This window comes from Taudactylus pleione, unplaced genomic scaffold (genome assembly GCF_031769625.1).
Source record: "Taudactylus pleione unplaced genomic scaffold, aTauple2 ptg000019l, whole genome shotgun sequence".
NCBI classification, from domain to species: Eukaryota; Metazoa; Chordata; class Amphibia; order Anura; family Myobatrachidae; genus Taudactylus; species Taudactylus pleione.
The window spans coordinates 31484532-31507002 of NW_028284421.1; the positions used below are offsets into that span (position 1 = coordinate 31484532).

The window sequence follows — 22471 nt, forward strand, 5'->3', positions numbered from 1 at the left end:
GCTGTCATCTGTAAATAAAAATAATGAACACTCCACGCTAATGGAAAATAGCACAAATGGGCCCTCTTCAATAATAGCATTGCCTGTGTAAAGAACAAATGCAAAAATATGGAAAATACAACAAAATGGCAAAAAGCAAACTACTGTGACTAGGAATAGTTTCCTTGCTAAATGCAACCGAATAGGCCACTCTCGGCAACCTGTGTTTAATGTACACTGTTCAGCAGTTTCCAATCAATAGAATGAATACATTAAAGTGTTTAACTAAAACAACAAAGCCTTGGGTCATGTTAAGCATACATAAATGTATGCATCTATAATTAAAAATCATGTCCAGGGATGTTGTAGGCTCTGCCTCCCCTGTCCTACTTCTGAGATTTGATATAAAACTTATTAGAATAATACAAAGAAGATAATTATAACTTATAAACCTCTCGTTTATTGTAGTAGTTTTTTATAGTTATCACTCACCAGCTTTGTGTAGCTCCCTGGGACTGCAGGGAGACGAGAGATGATGCAGCAACAGCTCAGCCTATAGTCACTCTGCTTGCAGAGCTGGGGGTGGGGCCACACCATGGGCAGTAAGCTGCACAGAAAGAGCACTAATAGAAGCATGCCTCGAGCACTGATGGACACCTTGGATGTGTCATGTGACCAAGAAGTGCACTGCAGTGTTTAGAGATTGGAGCTCAGTCAACAAAAGCAAGAGAAGACACGATGATGCAGGTAGGAGAATCAATGGAGAGGCAGGCTCCCAGCACTGACCCATCTCCATGTGTACTTCCCCAGCTATTGACCTCACCATACGTCACTGATCGTGGCCCATTATGTGAGAGCATTTTGGATCACTTTCACAACTAGTTCATGCAGAAAAAAAATATCAGTTTTACTGATACCATTACTGGGTAACTGAATAGCTTTTCATTGTAAAATTTCAAGACTACTGGTACGGATTAGGATAAACACTTCAATTCTAAATGTATTACATGTAATTTATAGGTGTAATAGGAAGAATGGATGTTGGAAGGGGGCAGTTATCAGTGGCTGAATGTTATTCTAACAGTGAGTCAGTTCTTATGTATAGTTACCAGATGTTACCTTTCATCAGACATCTTATCTATAGTCACGGCTCCACCCAACACTGTAACCTCTTCCTGGGTGTGATGCACAGAATACCATGTACTGCAGACTAGAATTTCAACTTTAAAAAAAAAAAAAAAAAAAAACTGTCTCAGTTAATGGTGCATGGTTCTCAGTATCCTAGCATAATTTGGAATTTTAAATTACACATGAAAAAAATATAATGTGTGAAATAAATATATATATTTATTTCTCAACACTACTTTACCAAAAACAACCCAAACTGTGTATGCACCATCTGTTGTGTGTTTATACTGGCTGGCAAACCATCACATGAAAGTAATTACAAGCACCTTGTGTGATTACTTTGCTTTATGACAATTATTTGAATAATTTATTGCCTGTGGTGATAATCCCTAACTTCAATCACCTAGTATCCATCTCTGGCTGAGTAATTCCCACCTATGCCTAATTGTCCCTATTTGCACTACAAATTATTCATCGTACCTTTTGGGATGACTATATGCACCATATACAGTATTAAGTCACAAACTGACAGAATTATAACCATTTTGGTGAGTTTGGAATTCTACTATGGTTTGTGTGGTACGTGGAAGAGGGACTTATCCTAGCTGTGAATGTCTTCCAGTACGGTTCTCAGTTTGACAAGGTATTGTATGGTGTCCTGTTGTTGTATTTTTAACCAATAGACGTGTCCTAACTTGTCCTCATGTAAATAACTATAACAATTGGATGGTGTGAAAATAACTTGTACAGCATGCTTTGCGTCTTTGAAAATTTATCCAATATATATGAGAGGGGGTCCTTTAAAAAAGTGTTATATATATATCTTCAATGTCTTTAGTTTGTTTCAATTATTTGAATTGTTATCCTGTGATGCCATAATATTAATCTAACTCATCTGTGTTTACTAATTTGAACTTATATGATTGTAGTTTGCTTTTTATGGTTTTCCATTGTTTTGTTTGAATTTTATATTTATCCAGTTTTCTTGCATGGAAATATAATTGTGCATAGCAAAGAGAATAAGTGCAATTGCACTGTATATTTTTATTTTTTTAAATAAAACCAAGGGAGTATTTGTTATTTATACAGACTCAACTGACAGTATATTTTGGATGTGTGACTACCACCACCAACAGCCCCCTACTCACTTCTGGCATATTTCTCCAATGCAGAGCTTGAGATGTGCTTTGCTTGGTAATAGTAGCATATGTGTCGGTTTACACCACGCATAAGTCAGACATGTTCCACTTGTGTCCATTTTGGAAACTATTTTCATATGTATAATACTTTTGCTATTAGTCATTAATTTACAAAATACTGTAAAAACCTGTAATACAACAGAACAGCTCACTATCTTGCAATAAAATAAACAAAAAAATTACCTAAAACAGGCTCGCAAAAGTATAATCTGTGTCAAAGAAGGCACTAATCATTGTCAATGGAGCATTTGCAAATGTCCAGTGTCAATGACAATCATCTGCCATGTGCTCCAGCCCCTGACCAGTCTGCTTTCTGGAGTATATATGCGTCTTTTTCTTGGTCTGCACACATCCACAATAGTGCAAATCTGCTATTGTTGTACCTGGTTTGCTTTAGAATGCCCCCATTCCGCCATGTAGGTGTAAAAATGGTAGAATCACAGAAATTTGCATATATATACTATACACACACACACACACACACACACGTACGTGTGTGTTTTTACTTTTTAAGCTTTCTATAAACAGTTAAGCATCAATATTCCAGAAATGTAACAACCGAAACCGCAGACCCCTACGCCTGTGCTGCATTCAGAACAAAACACATGGAGCGAAAGGGCAGAGAACATTAAACTCTACCCTAACCATGATTGAGCGCTAAATGCAAATTCAGTGGAATCAGTGAGGACAAATTTAAAAAGCTTAAAGAAAAAGTAAAATCGCTATCAAAATCTCAAAAGAAAATGTATAATTGATCTGATTAATATACATATAATAACTGGAGTATTAATAGTAAATCTATCCATTTTAATTCCTATAAATATCTAATTTACTTATATTTAAATATTAACCATATCTCTGTTCAACTTTTAAATGTTTTATTTTGTAGCATAACTAATATAGTATACAAAAATAATCAAGGATTCACATTGTTACTCTATTGAAAACCTAATATCCATGCAAAAAATCGGGATGTTTATTATTTATCAATTTTAAGCATGTGTGAGGTGTGTGTATATAATGGAAATTGCATTTTTTCCCTATCCCACTCAGATTGTATGGTGCAAGTCATTCCATGCACACAGATTGCACAAATATACTTTCATTTAACAATATGCATTCATAACTCTACCTTATTTTTTTTCTTAGAAAAAGTGACACATGCAAAGGAGGAAAACTTAAATATGCATCAGATGTTGGACCAAACGCTTTTGGAATTAAACAACATGTAAAACGATCTGCTGGCTTTTACCTGTGACATCCGGTTTTCCGAAGACACTGCTTTTCGAAAAGTCCCTTTGGGAAAAAAAAACACAGGGCTGGGATGGATATTGTGTTTTTTTTCCCCATTTTTTCCAAATGACTAAAGATTAAATGGGGTGTCTTTATGTCAATTGATATAAACTGGGAAGGAATTTAGAATGCAGTTAGCCATGGTGCCAAGTATGGAGGACCTGTTTAATGGCCAAAATGTTTCACACGTCTGTTTAGATTTTTTTTTTTTTCTCCAGTTTTAATGGTTTCCTTTGGTAGCTTCTTGCGTGCTAATTTTATAAAAACAAATGTGCCTTTTGTGTTCTACTTGTAAAATCCTTATTGAACACAATATTTGGTCTGTTTTGTTAACTTTATTAAATGTATGGTCCTGCTTGGAGGATTTCATGGAGTGGAGCAATATTAGAAAGCTAAAACCTTAAAAATCCAACACAGAGTTGGGCAGCTGAATGATGGGAAACCTGAATGGATTTAAAATTTGGCATTTAGTCAATTGTCCCACGAACAGCAGTTTCTTTATAAATGTTTTTTTTCTAATTTTTTTTTTTTTCTTATTTGAGGCTATACTTTTTTTTTTTTTTTTTTTTATCTTCGGTTATGAGGATAAAGCCAAAGTTAGAACATCCATACATGAGCAATAAACCATATTTAAAGATCACAGAGCAATATCGAGCATACCCAATATTTACTATATGAAAGGATGTTGGAATTTACATGGTTTTTGTAATATGGTATAACGGTTGTTTTATAGAATTTAGATTATTTAAACTGTATCTAATTTAAAAATGTGAAACGTCAGAAGTTGGCTATTATGGATTTATCATGTGTGATCTTGCATTTTAAAGCCATCAGGGTGAAGATAAATAATACACCTTGCACTTCTGTTCTAGTTTATTTTGTCTAACTGCATTCCTCCTCCCCTTTTATATATACATGTTTTTGTTTTTTTGTTTAATTCAATGCAAAGGTTCTAAATATTCCAGAATAATTTACATTTGGGAGAGATTAAATACATATACATCCATCTGGACATACATCTTTCAATGCCTCACTTCTATTTTTTGTTTTGTTTTGTTTTTTTACACTAGTTTTAGATTTGAACCAAAAAATGTAAAACCTTGTAATATGAAATAAAAAGCACACTTGAAATTTTCTATATTTTGGTGTCTTCATATGTTGTGCTATTTTCTTGCACTTCACAGGTGAGCTAATGTACTAGTTCTGTATTTGAATTTAAAAGATCTAATAATTAAGAGATTATAATGATTGAAGTCCATTCAGTTACTAGCAATATGCCGCCGTACATCACCACAATGTCTAACTGCAAGCTACCATTTAATATGATATGAAATCTTTGCTCATTTTCTTTTCTCACCTCTGTGTAATGTGAGGAAAAATATGCAAAGGTGTTTCTTGTAGAGTGCTTTCACCCAATTATTCCTGAGCCCCTCACTAAGGGGGGGATGTATCAAGCCTTGTAGAGAGAAAGGTGGAGAGTGATAAAGTACCATCCAATCAGCTCCTGTCATTTTACAGGTAGCATTTGAAAAATGGAAGTTGTACCAATCTTTTTTTCTTCCTCCACTAGGGGGCACAGGGATGACACTTGGTATAGCCTGGAGAGAAGAATCTGGGCACCAAATAGTTAAATGTAAATACCCACAAGTCCAGGCTCCTCCCCTATATACCCTGCCCTCAGCCGGAGGTCCTCAGTTTGAGTTTGTTGTCGGCAGGAGCTGGGCACCAGTTTATAGTGGGGCTGATTTAGGTGTTCCTCCGCAGTGTATTTTATTTTATTTAACAATAGTTTTTGAGTGGGCAGTGTAAGGCGTCCTATAAGCACTGGCGACTGGGTCAGTGACTTCAACCACGGATTCCCACACATCAGTAGACTCAGCCGGCGCTTAGTGGGTAATGTAAGGTAAGATGGCTCCCTGCATGCGGGTTCACGGCTGTCACTGCCGGAGCAGGAGACCGCTGGTGGTGGGGGCTCCCGGTCTAACCGCGCTCACCACTAGACCACCAGGGATTATTATATAGTGCAGGGGCTGCTTCATAGCAGCGGTGGCCATGTTTCCTGATGGTGATGTCAGACGGGGGAGGCTGGCGCTTTCCTGTTCACCCCTCCCCCACCCTTGGGGCACTTTCCCTATGAGGCCAGTAGGCCCCAGGCGAATCCTCCCAGACGCTGAGTGGCCTGTTTACCACATTGCCTGCCCCAGCATTGGGGAGAGAAGCTGGGAGTTCCTGTCTCCTCTGATAGCCTGCTACCAGCAGCTGTGCTTAATTCACTGCTCCTACCTGCTGTTTAGGCTGGTTTGTTGAGCTTATGTAGCCCACATTTATCTGCATTAAGTGGTCTGTGTGCCTGTAAGTAAGTTCACTTTTACTTGTGTCTGCTGTTACTGGTCACGGAGAGATCCTTCGCAGGGGTGAGTAATATGGGGTGTGTGGGTGTGTATATGTGTGTGTGTATATATATATATATATATATATATATATATATATATATATATATGTGTGTATAACATGTAGTCAAGACATTGGCAAGGTTAGAGATAATGATTTTTATTTGAAATAATATTGTCCTTCAAAATTTGGCCTCGTCAAAGAATGCTCCTTTTACAAAAATTACAGCATTGCAGACCTTTGGCATTCTAGCTGTTAATTTGTTGAGGTAATCTGAAGAAATTTCACCCCACGCTTCCTGAAGCACCTCCCACAAGTTGGATTGGCTTGATGGGCACTTCTTGCGTACCATACGGTCAAGCTGCTCCCAGCTCAATGGGGTTAGGATCTGGTGACTGCGCTGGCCACTCCATTACAGACAGAATACCAGCTGCCTGCTTCTTCCCTAAATAGTTCCTGCATAATTTGGAGGTGTGCTTTGGGTCATTGTCCTGTTGGAGGAGGAAATTGGCTCCAATCAAGCGCTGTGCACAGAGTATGGCATGGCGTTGCAAAATGGAGTGATAGCCTTTCTTATTCAAAATCCCTTTTACCCTGTACAAATCTCCCACTTTACCAGCACCAAAGCAGCCCCAGACCATCACATTACCTCCACCATGCTTGACAGATGGCGTCAGGCACTCTTCCAGCATCTTTTCACTTGTTCTGCGTCTCTCAAAAGTTTTTCTGTGTGATCCAAACACTTTTTTCCAATATTCCTCTGTCCAATGTCTGTGTTCTTTTGCCCATATTAATCTTTTCCTTTTATTGGCAAGTCTCAGATATGGCTTTTTCTTTGCCTCTCTGCCTAGAAGGCCAGCATCCCGGAGTCGCCTCTTCACTGTAGACGTTGACACTGGTGTTTTGCGGGTACCATTTAATGAAGCTGCCAGTTGAGGACTTGTGAGGCGTCTATTTCTCAAACTAAAGACTCTAATGTACTTGTCTTCTTGCACAGTTGTGCACCGGGCCTCCCACTTCTTTCTACGCTGGTTAGAGCCTGTTTCTGCTGTTCTCTGAAGGGAGTAGTACACACTGTTGTAGGAAATGTTCAGTTTCTTGGCAATTTCTCGCATGGAATAGCCTTAATTTCTAAGAACAAGAATAGACTGTCGAGTTTCACATGAAAGTTCTTTTTCTGGCCATTTGGAGAGTATAAACTAACCCACAAATGTGATGCTCCAGATACTCAACTAGCCCAAAGGAAGGCCAGTTTTATAGCTTTTCAGCTGTGCTAACATAATTTCACAAAGGTTTTCAAAGGTTTTCTAATCATCCATTATTCCTCTAACGCGCTTAGCAAACACAATGTACTATTAGAACACTGGAGTGATGGTTGCTGGAAATGGGCCTCTACACCTTTTATAGATATTACTTTAAAAACCAGACGTTTGCAGCTAGTATAGTCATTTACCATATTAACAATGTATAGAGTGTATTTCAGATTAATTTAATGTTATCTTCATTGAAAGAAACTGAAATTTCCTTATTTTTGAAAGAAAAGCACTAAGTGACCCCGAACTTTTGAACGGGTGTGTGTGTGGATATAGATAGATAGATATAGATGTGTATATATAGAGATATAGATATATATAATTTTTTTATTTATTAATTACCAGTTAGTTATATAGCGCACACATAATCCGCAGCGCTTTACAGAGAGTATTTGACCATTCACATCAGTCACTGCCCCAGTGGAGCTTACACTCTATATTCCCTATCACATGCGCACATACACACTAGGGTTAATTTGTATTGGGAGCCAATTAACCTACCAGTATATTTTCTACATCAGGGTCCATAAGGTATCCACAGGATACCTTGGGGTATAGGTGATGTCAGGCATCGGGCACCATAGAGTTAAGCTTTCAGCCTCCCAGGATGCACTAGGGTCCCCCTCCTATACCCCGCCCCCAAGCCAAGGCATCTGTTTTGTTGGTGCCCGGCTCTGAGTCGGAGCACCTTTTTAGAGGGGGGCTAAGGTTAGCCCCTGAAGTTTTCTTTGCGGCAGCTGTGTGGCTGCACATCTGGAAGTACAGCATGGACAGTCACTACTGATGTCCATGCTGTCTTCCCTACACCCCGCCGGTACTGATCCGGGGATGCTGGTAAGCATCTGGGGTCACGGCTAGCGGTGACCCCAGATGTTTTGGACCATGGCCGGAATCAAGAGGACAGCAGGTAAGCAGCGGGGTCCCGCGGTGGGTCTCTGCTGTAACTTGGTCCAGAGACCCCAGGCAGGGGGCTCCATGGGGACTGGCTGCAGCATGGAGCCAGGTAACGAACCTGCGCTTCCACTACCCCCCTGGGACAGAGGATCGCAGCTGAGCAGTAGCGCTGCGGTGTCCCAGGGGTTAATTGCATGCCAGGGGAGCGCGCCTTCCCTGTACACAGCCGGCGCCGCCTCCGTTGCACACAGCCCTCTCTGCACCTGCCGATTTGGCCCTGTGGCAGCGCTCCTCCCCCAGGCTGGCCTCCTCTCTGCTCCTCGGTGGCCATCTTTCCTAAAGCATGGTGAACGCTGCTGGAAGCTGTTGATCTGTGGCATCGTGGTCTGGGTCCCTCGGCATACCTCTCCTCCGTTGAAACAGGTCTCTGTATGCAGCGCTGTGTCCTACCAGGCTCTGTGTCTGCATAGTTGAGGAACAGCGCTGATAGTGCAGGGATTAATTTCTTTGCATTGTCTGTGACTTCTGCTAGCATCTGCTGCCTGTACTTTCACTTTCTACTGTCAGCCATTTCACTGTCCCTGCTCCTCTTCTGCTAAAGCCCTTGCGGTGCGGTGATTGCAGGGTGGTTCTCACACTATACTAACGAGTATTAGTGAGAGGGGTCACATACTTACCATCATGTCTGAGAGTGAATTTCCTCTCCAGCTTCTGTGTACTACATGCAAAGTACCAATAGCGGAGGGGGAGGGTAACGCGGAGGGGCTATGTCGGCAGTGCTATTGGCGCGTCCAATTACTGTCACGGCTCCGGTACAGGAACCGCCCTGGGCTTGTTTCGCCAAAGTGCTTACAACCCTAGTGGGCCAGTTAGCTCCGCCACCTGCGTTTTCACAGATGGGATTGTCCCAGCAGTCAGTGGTGTCGTCACCTATGCAGGGTTTCCCGAGACAACTGATGGTACCCCACAGTCTCCCTATTTTCCCTCCCCAGGTCTCTCAGAAACCTGCGTGGGTTAATTCACTGACAAGTTCTGTACAGCATTTGTCGGACGTGTTACAAGGGGAGTCTGTGTTGCGGCCGGTGGCGTCTCTGTTCGCTCCTTATGAGGATGACGACCGATGATGGGGAGATTCTGGATCTATCTGACCAAGAACCTCTCCGTACTAAAGAGTCGGACGCTAAGTCCAAGGTTTATATTCCTGGCCTTATTCGGGCAGACCGCACAGCTTTAGTTATTGAGGATGACGATCCTCCGGTGTCCAAGTCCAAATATGCCTTTTTTAAGGATATTAAGCGCCACAGTGTTTCCTCTTTCGGGTCAGTTAGTAGACCATTTAGAGGAGGTGTGGAAACACCCTGGCAAACTGTATCAGCCTCAAAGGCGTCTAGTGGTGGCTTACCCGTTTGCGGACAATTATTTTTCTAAGTGGGAATCCCCTCCACAGGTGGATTCTCATGTGACACGCCTAGCCTGAAGTGCCACATTGCCCATGTCCTCCTTGAAGGATGCCACGGACCGTAAGGTGGAGATCTGCCTAAAGTCCATTTATTCCCTCACGGGGGGGGGCGCATCCAGACCGGCTATGGCCGGATGTTGGATAGCCAGAGCTATGAAGTACTGGGCTGATAGCTTGGAGGAGTCTTTGGATTCCGACTGTTCAGTTGAACAGGCCAAGTTGGTAGGCAATCTCCGGGATTCGGCCACTTACATCAATGAAGCGGCCTTGGATATCAGTACCCTCACATCTCTGATTTCTTCGGCAGCTGTTGCTGCTCGTCGAACCTTATAGTTGCGATCCTGGAAGGCAGACACTGATTCCAAAAAGGGCTTGGAAGCTTTACCCTTTAATGGAGAAGTCCTATTTGGTCCGGATCTGGACAAAATTGTGGCCACGCTGGAGGCAGCCAAGTCTGCATGTCTCCAGTCTGCTGCGGTCCCTTCCAGTTCGGGTACGTCGTCCTTTCGGTCTTACAGGGCCCAGGGTAGGCCTAAAGCACAGTCTTTTCCCCGACAGGCTGGCCCCAAGAAATCAGCCAAGCCCTGGAAACAGGAGTGGAGTACCAGACGTCCGGCCCCTAAGTCAGATGACAAACCTGCGGCCTGACGGTCCGGGCCTCCCTTTGGGGGATCCCAAAGTGGGAGGCCGCCTGCTGCAGTTCGCCCAGTGTTGGTCGGTAACTGCGACAGACAATTGGGTTCACAAGGTGGTTTCTCACCGGTATGCCCTCTCCTTTCAGCACAGGCCCCCATCCCAATTCTTCACCACGGGTCTTCCCTTAGTCCGGAACAAAGCCTTGGAACTGCGGAAAGTTTTGCACACTATGCTCCAGGCTGGAGTTATAGTGCCTGTTCCATTCTCCCAGAGGGGCCAGGGTTTCTATTCCATTCTATTTTTGGTGCAGAAACCCAATGGGTCGTACCGTCCGATTCTCAACCTCAAAGCCCTCAACAAGTCCTTGCGGTTGCCGAGGTTTTGGAAGGAGACCCTACGGTCCATCATTCTGGCGCTGGAACCTGGGGATTACATGGTGGTGTTGGACATACAGGACGCTTACCTGCATGTCCCTATTCTTTTACGCCATCAACAGTTCCTCAGGTTTGCAATCCGCAACGATCACTTCCAGTTCCGGGCGTTACCTTTTGGCCTGGCGACAGCACCACGAGTGTTCACCAAGGTTATGGCGGTCATGGCGGCTTTCCTGCGGTTGCAGGGAGTCCGCATGTTGCCGTACCTGGACGACCACCTGTTGGTAGCAGGATCTCCAGAGCTCCTCCTACGCCACTTGGATCTGACGATTGTGGTACTGCAAAGGCACGGCTGGTTTAATAAACTCGCAGAGGATCACCCTGATCCCGTCTCAGAGGATTCTGCACCTCGGAGCCTTATTGGACTCCAGACAGCAGAGGATCTTTGTGACGGGGAAAAAGATCTCTGCCTTACAGTTGAGGGTGCGCAGTTGTCTGCAGAGTCGCCGTGTGTCCCTGCACTCGGTGATGAGGTTACTGGGCTCCATGGAGTCAGTATTCGACATGGTGGAATATGCCCAGTTTCACTCCAGACTTCTGCAGCAATTGATCCTGTCCAAATGGAATGGACTGCCTCAGAGTCTAAAGTCCCAGACGATGGTGCTCACTCCGGAGGTTCGTCTCTCCCTAGCCTGGTGGTTGCAAACGACTCATCTCAACAAGGGTCGTCCATTTTGGGTGGCGAACTGGGTCCTGTTGACAACGGACGCCAGCCTTCGGGGCTGGGGAGCAGTCACGGGTCCACACTTGTTCCAGGGCAGATGGTCTCAAGCAGAGAAGGAGCTTCCAATAAACATCTTTGAACTCCGCACGGTTTTTAATGCTCTCCAGCAGGCACATCGGGTTCTCCAAGGTCACCCCGTGCAGGTCCAGTCGGACAACACCACCACCGTGGCCTACATAAATCGACAAGGAGGAACCCGAAGTTGGGCGGCACTCGTAGAGGTGTCCCGCATCCTAGTCTGGGCAGAGCGCAATCTCCCGGCCATATTTGCCGTATTCATCCCGGGAGTACTCAACTGGGAGGCGGACTTTCTCAGTCACCAGGACGTTCATCCTGGGGAGTGGTCTCTGCACCCGGATGTCTTTCAACTTCTGGTGGACAGGTGGGGTCTTCCAGAGATCGACCTCATGGCGTCATGGCACAACAAGAAGTTGCCGGTGTACGGGTCTCGAACAAGAGACTAAAAGACGTCTCTTGTGGATGCTCTGTCCGTCCAGTGGACGTTCCGGTTTGCATATCTCTTTCCTCTGTTTTCCCTTCTTCCACGGGTAATCCGGAAATTCAAACAGGAAGGAGGGATGCTCCTGTTGATAGCTCCCGCGTGGCCCAGGTGGCTCTGGTTCTCAGACCTTCAGAGTCTGTCCGTGGACGGTCCTCTGCGGTTGCCGCTGCGACCAGACCTACTGTCACAGGGTCCTTGTCTTCACCCGGACCTGACTCGGCTGTCTTTGATGGCGTGGCTGTTGAGATGGCCATGTTAAGGTCCAGGGGGTTTTCCAGCTCTGTAGTACGAACTATGCTAAGAGCTCGGAAACCATCTTCTGCAAGGATACACCATCGTGTGTGGCATACGTTCTTCCAGTGGTGTCGACCGAGAGGTTATGCCCCTCGGGAGTTCTGTCTGTCTAGTATGTTAGCTTTCCTACATGCGGGACTAGACCATGGGCTTCACCTTGCTTCTCTGAAGGTGCAGGTGTCTGCCCTGTCCGTCTGATTCCATCGTAGAATTGCTACAATCCCTGATGTGCGCACCTTTATGCAAGGTGTTCTTGGAATTCAGCCGCCCTTTGTTCCACCGGTGGCGCCTTGGTATTTAGCTGTGGTCCTGAGGGCTCTCCAGGGACTGTCGTTTGAACCACTGGGCTCAGTGGACCTTAAATGGCTGACCGCTAAAACAATTTTTTCCTTCTGACCATCGCTTCGGCCAGACGTGTTTCTGACTTAGGGGCTCTCTCCTGTAGACCCCCTTTCCTGATTTTTCATGGGAACAGGGCAGTGCTGCGCACTCGTCCTGAATTTCTTCCCAAAGTTGTTTCACGTTTCCATATCAAAGAGGAAATCGTTGTGCCGGCCTTTAACTCACCTGATCTTTCAGTGGGTGAGGCCACTTTGGACGTTGTGCGGGCCTTAAGGATTTATGTTGACCGCACTTCTTCGTTTCGGAAGTCGGACGCCTTGTTTTTCCTCTATGGCTTCCGTAAAAAGGTTTGGCCTGCTTCAAAGCAAACTTTGGCAGGTTGGATTCGTATGGCAATTTCAGAAGCTTATCTTCATGAAGGCCTTCCGGTTCCATTCTCTGAGAGGGCTCATTCCACTAGGTCTGTGGGTCCTTCGTGGGCAGCTCGACGTGGTGCCTCTGCAGTCCAGATCTGCAAGGCTGCCACGTGGTCCTCTGTCCATACCTTCGTGAGGTATTATGCGTTTGACACCTTTGCCTCTCAGGATGCTTCCTTCGGGCAGAGGATTCTCCTTTCAGCACAGGAGCGTCCCCACCCTTGAAGGATACTGCTTTGGGACATCCCCAAGGTATCCTGTGGATACCCTATGGACCCTGATGTAGAAAATTTGAGATATGGTAAGAACTTACCCTTGTTATCTCTATTTCTACAAAGTCCATAGGGTTCCACAGGACTCCCGCCCTGTCGCACCTGTGCTGCAGATGGGCTTTACTCTGGTCACCGGTTTTTCCGTCTCCCTCTGGTGAGAATGTGATTCTTGTGTGTGTCCAGATCTTTCTTCTCTCTCTTCCTTCTCCTCCTCCGGCCTATGGCTTGGTACGTAACTGAGATGCCTTGGCTCAGGGGCGGGGTATAGGAGGGGGACCCTAGTGCATCCTGGGAGGCTGAAAACTTAACTCTATGGTGCCCGATGCCTGACGTCATCACCTATACCCCAAGGTATCCTGTGGAACCCTATGGACTTCGTAGAAATAGAGATAACAAAGGTAAGTTCTTACCATATCTCATATTTTTTTGACTTCTGAAGGTAATTGGTTGCACCAGAACTTTTGAGGGGCTTCATAGCAAAGGGGGTATTTACATATGCGCATGCCAAGTTTCAGAATTTCATTTATAAGGATTCATTTTTATATATATTTTTCTCATTTCACTTCACCAAATTAGACGACTTTGCGCAGATCCATCACATAAAATTCAGATAAAAAAATGAATGACAGGTAACAAAGGTAAAAAGCCAAGGGGGGGGGGTGAATACTTTTGCAAGACATTGTATTTTGAATAGCAATGTTTCTGATGGCAGTCTCTGTTAGACCAATACCAATAGTGGTAAAAGTACCAAAAGTAAGTATATTTCACAAATATTTACTTATTCTAAAATGGCGATATGAGCAATTAACATCTCATAGGCCTATGTCAACTTCAGTTTCCAAGGTATTGCGCATTTCATGAGTCACTGCCTGCTTTTTCAGATATGGGAATGTGCTATAAACATTTTATGGTTTTTAGTAACATGTTTTATCCTGTGTTTGTTTATTATTTTTTGTCTAATTTTATAGTACGTTTCCATATCTGAAGAAGCAGTAAATGACCTGTGAAATGCGCAATACTTTTGAAAACTGAAATTAATATAAGCCTATGAGATGTTACCTGATCATGATACAGGTTGAGTCTCCCATATCCAAAACGCTTGGGACCAGGGGTATTTTGGAAATCGGAATATTCCGTATTTTGGAATATTTGCATACCATATTGAAATGCCTTAGGAATAGGGCCCAAATCTAAACACAGAATGCATTTGTTTTATATACACCTTATACACACACAGCCTGAAGGTAATTTTATACAATATTTTCAATAATTTTGTGGTTCAAACAAAGTTTGTGTACATACATGAAATTAATTTGTTTCATATCCACCTTATACACAGTCTATAGGTCATTTTATATTTTATTTTTAATAATTTTGTGCCTTAAAGTTTGTACATTGAACCATCAAAAAGCAAAGGTTTCACTATCTCAGTCATGCTAAAAATATTCCGTATTTTGGAATATTTGGATATGGGAGACTCAACCTGTACCTCCATTTTGTAATAAATATTTTTGGAAAATGTGTAACTTTGTCAGACCACTCACTCTCACATTTACCACTATTGGTCCTCCCCTGGAGAAACAGATATAGGAACATTGCTGTTCAATATAAATTCATCTAGCCAACCTGCACCCAAGACTTAATTCCTCTTTGACATGGTTACCCTAAAAAAGGGGCAGACTAGATAGGCCAAGTGGTTCTTAACTTCCATCAAATTCTATGTTTCTATAACTCATGTTTACACTAAGTTCTGGCCCTATCATTTGCATGTCACAGTAGACATAGTAAAACATTGCCTGTCCAGACAACTCAACCAGTTCCTTTTCTTAGCTGCCAGGTCACAGATGTCGGGGTTCTGTTGCACAAATTGTATGTTAAAAGTTCTGTGGCTGTGTGTTGCAGAGCCGTAGCTAGACATTTTGGTGCCCTGTCCGAGAAAGTTCATTGGTGCCCCCAGCCCAAATTTTTTGATAAGTATATTTTTTTGGCACCCCCCTATGCACTGCCCCTTTTACAGTACCCCCCGGTAGTAAGACCCTTATATAGTGCCCCCCCTGTGCAGTGCCCCTTGTGCCCCCAGTAGTAGTACCCCCATGCAGTGCCCCCAATAGTGGTATCCTTTTTGCAGTGCCTTTTAAACAGTGGCCCCAGTTGTAGTTACCCCCCCCAATGCAGTGGCCCCAGTATTGCCCTTTATATAGTGCCCCCAGTAGTGGTCCCCCCTCTTGTAGTGGCCCTAGTAGTAGTCCCCAATTGTAGTAGTTGCCCCAGTGGAGGTTCCCCCCCTTTGTAGTGCCCACAGTAGTAGTAGTCCCCCCCTTGTAGTGCCCCCAGTAGTAATCCCCCCCTTGTAGTAGCCCCCCTTGTATTGCCCCCCCCCCTGCATTAGAGATGTAATAAAAATTTTAAAAATCCCACTTACCTGAAACCCCGCTCCTGGTCCCACCGCCGCTATCAGCTCCTCAGTCAGTCCTTCGGGCCGCTTCTATTCTTAAAGTAATCACGGCTCATATTGTATGTTAAAAGTTCAGTGGCTGTGTGTTGCAGAGCCGTAGCTAGACATTTTGGTGCCCTGTGCAAGAAAGTTCATTGGTGCCCCCAGGGCCGGCCCTAGCCCAAATTTTTTGGTAAGCAAGTATATTTTTTTGGCACCCCTTATGCACTGCCCCTTTTACAGTGCCCCCCCGGTAGTGGTCCTCCCTGTGCAGTGCCCCTTGTGCCCCCAGTAGTGAGCCCCTTATATAGTGGTCCCCCTGTGCAGTGCCCCTTATATAGTGTGCCCAGTAGTGGTCCCCCTGTGCAATGCCCCTTGTGCCCCCAGTAGTAAGCCCCTTATATAGTGGTCCCCCTGTGCAGTGCCCCTTGTGCCCTCAGTAGTGGTCCCCCTGTGCAGTGCCCCTTGTGCCCCAGTAGAAAGCCCCTTATATAGTGCCCCCAGTAGTAGTCCCCCCGTGCAGTGTCCCCCCATGCACTGCCCCCAATAGTGGTACCCTTTATGCAGTGCCTTTTAAACAGTGGCCCCAGTTGTAGTCCCCCCCCCCCCCACATGCAGTACCCCCAGTATTGCACTTTATATAGTGCCCCCAGTAGTGGTCCCCCCGTGCAGTGTCCCCCTATGCACTGCCCCCAATAGTGGTACCCTTTATGCAGTGCCCTTTAAACAGTGGCCCCAGTTGTAGTCCCCCCCATGCAGTACCCCCAGTATTGCCCTTTATATAGTGCCCCCAGTAATGGTCCCCCCTCTTGTAGTGCCCTTAGTAGTCCCCCCTTGTAGTAGTTGCCCCAGTGGAGGTCCGTCCCCCCTTTGTAGTGCCCCCAGCAGTAGTAGACCCCCCCTTGCAGTGCCCCCAGTAGTAATCCCCCCCTTGTAGTGCCCCCAGTAGTAATCCCCCACTTGTAGTGCCCCCAGTAGTAGCCCTTGTATTGCCCTGCCCCCAAAGTAGAGACATAATAAAAATTAAAAAAATCCCACTTACCTGAAACCCCGCTCCTGGTCCCACCGCCGCTATCAGCTCCTCAGTCAGTCCTCCGGGCCGCTTTGCATTATGGGAGAGACGTCATGACGTCTCTCCTATTACCCACTGCGGGAGCCGGAAGATGGGAGCAGCAGCCGATGAGTCTGTCTGACTCTCATCAGCTGCTAAAGCAAACACACAACTACCGGCGCCGGTGGCTGTGTGTTTGGCACTGTGTAGCGCTGACCGAACTCTGGGCCTGATTCAAACCCAGTCGCAAGCACTGAGCGCTCGCAACCGGGTCGATGGTGGCCCAGAGTGCATGCGGCACGACGGAGCTGGCTCCGTCGCGCGCATGCGCGAGACCCGGATAGCGACGGGCAATCCCTCGCTCTGGGTCTCGTACCAAAGGGGGCGTGCTATCGATGTTGAGTGACAGCACGCCCCCTTTGGTGGGCGGGCTGGGGGGGTGGCTGCCCAGATGGAGGCGTTCCCATGAGAACGCCTACCATCTGGGGGCGGCCCCACTGACCTCAAGGGATGTCAGTGGGAGAGGTTTCGGCTCTGTTTGAGCCAAAAGCTCTCTGGGCTTGCGGCAACGAGACCTAGAGTCTCGTCGCAAGCCCGAAGGTCGCGATGGTCTTGACCATCTTTCTGGCCACTCACTATAGCTGTGGGTGGTCATCCACAGCTATGTGAGCGGCCAGGAGGCCGTTCTAAAAAAAAAAAAAAAAAAAAGACCGGCCCTGATTCAGAGCAAGCGCTCTGTCAGAGCGACCGGCTCTGAATCAGGGCCTCTGTCCAGTCAGCGCTACACACGTGGTGCAGCTGTGTCACAGAGACACAGACTGCCCGTGGCCCACATGGTACGCAGCTGAGGCGCCCTCCACTATGTGGCGCCCTACGCAGCTGCGTGCCATGCGTAATGGGAGAACCGGCCCTGGGTGCCCCACACACACACTCACACACTCTCACACTCTCACAGCTGTCGGGGTGTTAATGCCACACAGCTGTCAGCACAGGACACACAACATTCCTCCCATTAATTCACCACTATAAGCTTGATTTTCTGCCACCTACACAGAATGCTGCTCTCACACTGCTCGTCCGATCTGGCCTGGTCGGACAAGATACCGGCCAGTGTGTACCCGGCATAAGATACATAGTCTGAGCAGAGAGCGAGCCTTTCTGTGACTGAAGGAGGACCAAGGTGCTTTTGCCATGATTTCTACGGTAGGGGGACAGGGAGAGAGAGAGAGACAATGACAATGGGGAGACAGATGTGTGGGAGAGACATGGAGCAGAAAGAGACATGAAGGGGAAAGAAAGACATGTTGGGGGAGAGAGAAACATGGGGAGTAAGAGCAAGACATGAGGGTGAAAGATGTATGAGGGACAGAGAGAGAGAGAGGAAAAAAAACACAATAGCTAGTAACCCCAGTGGGTTCACATATGCCTTCCCACAAACATGTAACTCAGACCTCCCCATAGGCATGCATGTAAACACAAGACCTCCACACATATAACACAAACTTACATGTCTGTGCCACCCAGCAGTATCATCAACTCACTCTCTCCATGTCTTTTCTCCCCCCCCCCTCCTCAAATAGACAGAGATTGCTGACAATGAGTCCAGCCTATGAATTCTCTCCTCCTTCGGCTGCAGAAAAAACAAAGGCAAAATAATTTCTTGATTCAAATTAAATGTTGTTATTATCTTTGGCAAAAAACTTGTGTTTGTTCTCATAACTTTTGTCTGGCAATATATTTAAATATGGCTCTTCTGCCCATGATGCTTGTAGTTCACTAACTCTTTTTGATTAAGTTATAGCGGTTAAAAAGACAACCTTCCATGTTATTAATTTTAATGGAATCTCATGTATTGGTTTAAACGGAGATATCATTAATGCATTAAGAATTAGATTCAAGTATGGGGGTAAGACCGACCTAATTTGAGGCCATATTCTTTGAATTGCTTGTTTTCTGAATATGATGCAAGCAAACTGCTCTGAAAATACTGTAGAAGCTGGATCATTGATCCTGGAGCCAGCACGCCTTCATATAGATGGCAGCATATTACACATGAGTGATTTTACAATATTTTGTTCTGATCCATGAAATAAAGTTCTGTGAACAGGTCAGCATTGGATACATACACTACTTTCAGAGCAGGACATTGCTGTATCATGGACATGTAATGAAAAGGTTACTTTGGGAAAGATGTACACATTACACCGTACCCCCTGTTGTGCTCAGAGACTACTACAGGAGAATGGAACTAGCACCATGGGTAAATGTAATAGCCTGTGAACTGCAGGCATTGGAGACTTCCTAGTGAGTCAGTCCGATTTTTTAAAGTAGGCAAGTAGCAATCATTTAAAAGGCAACCCTATTTTGGTTTTGCCTTTTAAATGATTGCTACTTTAAAACGTCGGACAGACTAGCCGGGCAGTCGCCGGTGTTACATTAACCATCATGTTAATTAGTGGATAATTCTTTCCACTGATTACTTACCACCTGTCCTGTGATACCATGTGCAACTTATTTGTTATAAATTTACTACTTGCATTTATTTGGATTTTCGTTCTCTCTCTCTCTTTTGATATTTATGTAGAAATGGCTAAAAGAGAAAAAAACTTGTGTCTGAAGATTTGCATTCTTTGTCAAGATTAAGCATGTCCTAAAAGTCAGTGAATGCAGAACATGTTATATTAACCAGCCACTACAGTAGTTGTTTTGGAATGTTTGTCTGCTGTTAGAATTCCATCAGACTACAGTATATGGAAGGGCAGACTTCCTCTCCTCATGTTGCGAACACACATTTTTATCAGCTCTTGTTGGCTTCAGGTAATGGTGGAGAGGGGTTCCTGGACCAACCACATTACGCTTTGTTACATGAGATAGCCACACCCCCTCCAGTGATAAGTGGAATTCTTTCTAAAACAGTGAGCTTCACCTTCAAAGTGAATTTCTTCCTAGTTGCTTCCCAAAGATAATTGCACTGATTCAGAAATAGAAGCAAGGGAGCAAAAAAATGGAGCGATTTTCACCTTGGCAAAGCCACGTTGTTATGTAGATGGGGCAGATATAAAATGTGCAGACAGATTTCTTTAGAAGGGGATAATGTGTGAACACTGCATTGTGACAATATGTGGGCACTACAGTGTGGCATAATGTGTGGGCACTAGTGTGGCATAATGTGTGGGGCACTACATTGTGGCATAATGTTAGTACATGTGTAATGGTCTCATTTACCCACAATTGACCAGCATTGCAAGGGTTACTGGGTGGCTCACCACTTATCTCTCTGACCCTTCTATACTCATCACTACCTATCTGCACTACCCTCCTGACCCATCCTTATGAAACACTATCTCTCTGCACTACCTCCCTGTCCCCTCCATACTCACCACTACTTATATGCACTATTCCCTTGACCAGGGCCGAACTGACCTAAACTCTGGGTACACCAGAAGGGCACCGTTACTCATTTGGTTCACCAGGTGCCCTCACCGGACACTGACAGACTCCTCTGAGCTTAGATGACAGGTGAGACGCACATGCTGCCATTGATTTTTGCGTGAGGGCAGCCCGTGTGGGTGCGGTGGGGGCTATGGGTGTTTGTGGTATCTGCCGGGGAGGAGCGGGGGCCAGCGGTGGGCGGCAGGGGGGAGGGATGCACATGCTGGGTTGGCCACTGAATTGTATTGCATGGACTAGCACAAATATAAATCACAGCAGACTGAGCTTTAAATGCTGGGCTTGAGGCCAGTCTTGGTCACGCTGCTGACTTTTGCAAAAACACCCCACATACCTGCTAATAATGCCAACACAGCCAATTCATTAACTACTTAAAAACATGGAGACTGTTTCAACCAGTGAAGGGCAATGGGCGACTAAGTGGCCACATATGGCTCTCCCTGCCTTCCCCTGCAGCCTCAGCTAATTATTGCTACTGTGTGTTGTCATACTGTATATGTTTGTTATAGAGGGTAATGCTCATTTACAAAGCCTGCTGAATCAGCAGCATTACCATCTATAACAAACACATATGACAACATACAGTAGCAATAATTATCTGGGGGCTATGTAACAAGAAGCTGGCAAAAAAATCTATAGTGCCTTTTGTAGTGTAAAAAAAAAACATTACTGTCACACAGTAATGCCCCTTACACATTATGCAATAATGTGTAAGGGGCATTACTGTATGGTATAATGTATAAGGGGCACTGCTACTGCATGGCCTAATGTGTTATAAGGGGCACTACTATGGTGTGATTAAAAAGGAGGCGTGTCTTTTTGAATGGCCACATCCCCTTTTTACGGCGCATAAGTAAGACCTTAAATTACCCATAACCCCACTGCAAGTTTCCACTTCGACCACTGTATATATATAGGAACATGCTTTAGGTATGTGTACAGCTTTTCCCACGAGACCACGTCCCCTCATCTTTTTCGGTTATGCGCCCCTGGGAACGCCGAAAAAAATATTCTCTTACCTAAAAAAATTATGCTTGGGCCGGCCATACCCTTGACCCTTCCATACCAAACAATAGCTCTCTGCTGTTTGCACCTGCCTCTTCCATACCAAACACTGCACTGTCTACATGACCCCTCCATGCTCACCACAACATCCCTTGCCCACATAACCGACTGCCATGCACAGGAGTAGATTAGATTACTGACCTCTCCCACTAATATATATATATATATATATATATATATTTATTAGTTACTGGCTACACCCCCTCCAGTGATACGTGCATCTGTAACATGTATATATATATATATATATATATATATATATATATATATATATATATATATAAACACAGGATATAGAAATGAGGACTCCAGACAGGCAGGTACTCGGTGAAGCAGGGTCTTTTTAATGGCTGCAAACAGTGCACACGTGAGCATAGGCCAGGATACACACAGGCACATAACAGAAACTAAGCACATAGATATAAAGGTAAATGTCCCAGCACTCCTTGTGCTTAACAGTTAGCAGTTACAATATCTGTGGACCAGGTTCTGGCACCCTATTGCTAACCACCACCCCCTGGCCAGCTTGTCCGGCATCAGGAGCAAGGAGGATCAGTGCTCCAGTGATTATTCCAGCTGGGTCTGTATAAATGTGAAAACCTGGAATTCTACACCTCCACTGTTAGTGCAGAACACACAGGTTTCACTCCAGCCTCCCTTGGATGGAGCTGATTCCACCAGAATGTGGACCATTCAGGTGAGAGAGAACCCCTCTCATCACAATCAATATATAATGTGTATATATATATATATATATATATATATATATATATATATATATATAGAAATAATCACAGTCGGGTCCATAAATATTGGGACATTGACAGAATTTTCAGATTTTGGCTTCTATTCACCACCACAATGGTTTTGAAATGAAACAAACAAGATGTGCTTTAACTGCAGACTTTCAGATTTAATTTGAGGGTAATTACATCCAAATCGGGTGAACGGTGTAGGAATTACAACAGTTTCAATATGTGCCTCCCACTTTTTAAGGGGCCAAAAGTAATGGGACTATCAACTCAAAAGCTATTTCATGGACAGGTGTGGGCTATTCCCTCGTTATTTCATTATCAATTAAGCAGGTAAAAGGTCTGGAGTTGATTCTAGGTGTGACATTTGCATTTGGAATCAGTTGCTGTCAACTCTCAATATGAGATCCAAAGAGCTGTCACTATCAGTGAAGCAAGCCATC

General features: G+C 44.9%; 1 protein-coding gene across 2 annotated transcripts in view; it reads left to right on the top strand.

Annotated features, from left to right (window-relative positions):
• Positions 1 to 4735, top strand: part of TPM1 (tropomyosin 1) — a 43253-nt gene extending 38518 nt beyond the window's left edge. For both annotated transcript variants that reach the window (XM_088446446.1, XM_088446454.1), the window contains one exon: positions 3456 to 4735. In XM_088446446.1, coding sequence (XP_088302572.1) covers positions 3456 to 3538 — 83 coding nt within the window. In that variant the 3' untranslated portion in view covers positions 3539 to 4735. The remainder of the gene's footprint in view (positions 1 to 3455) is intronic.
• Positions 4736 to 22471: the final 17736 nt, after the last annotated feature.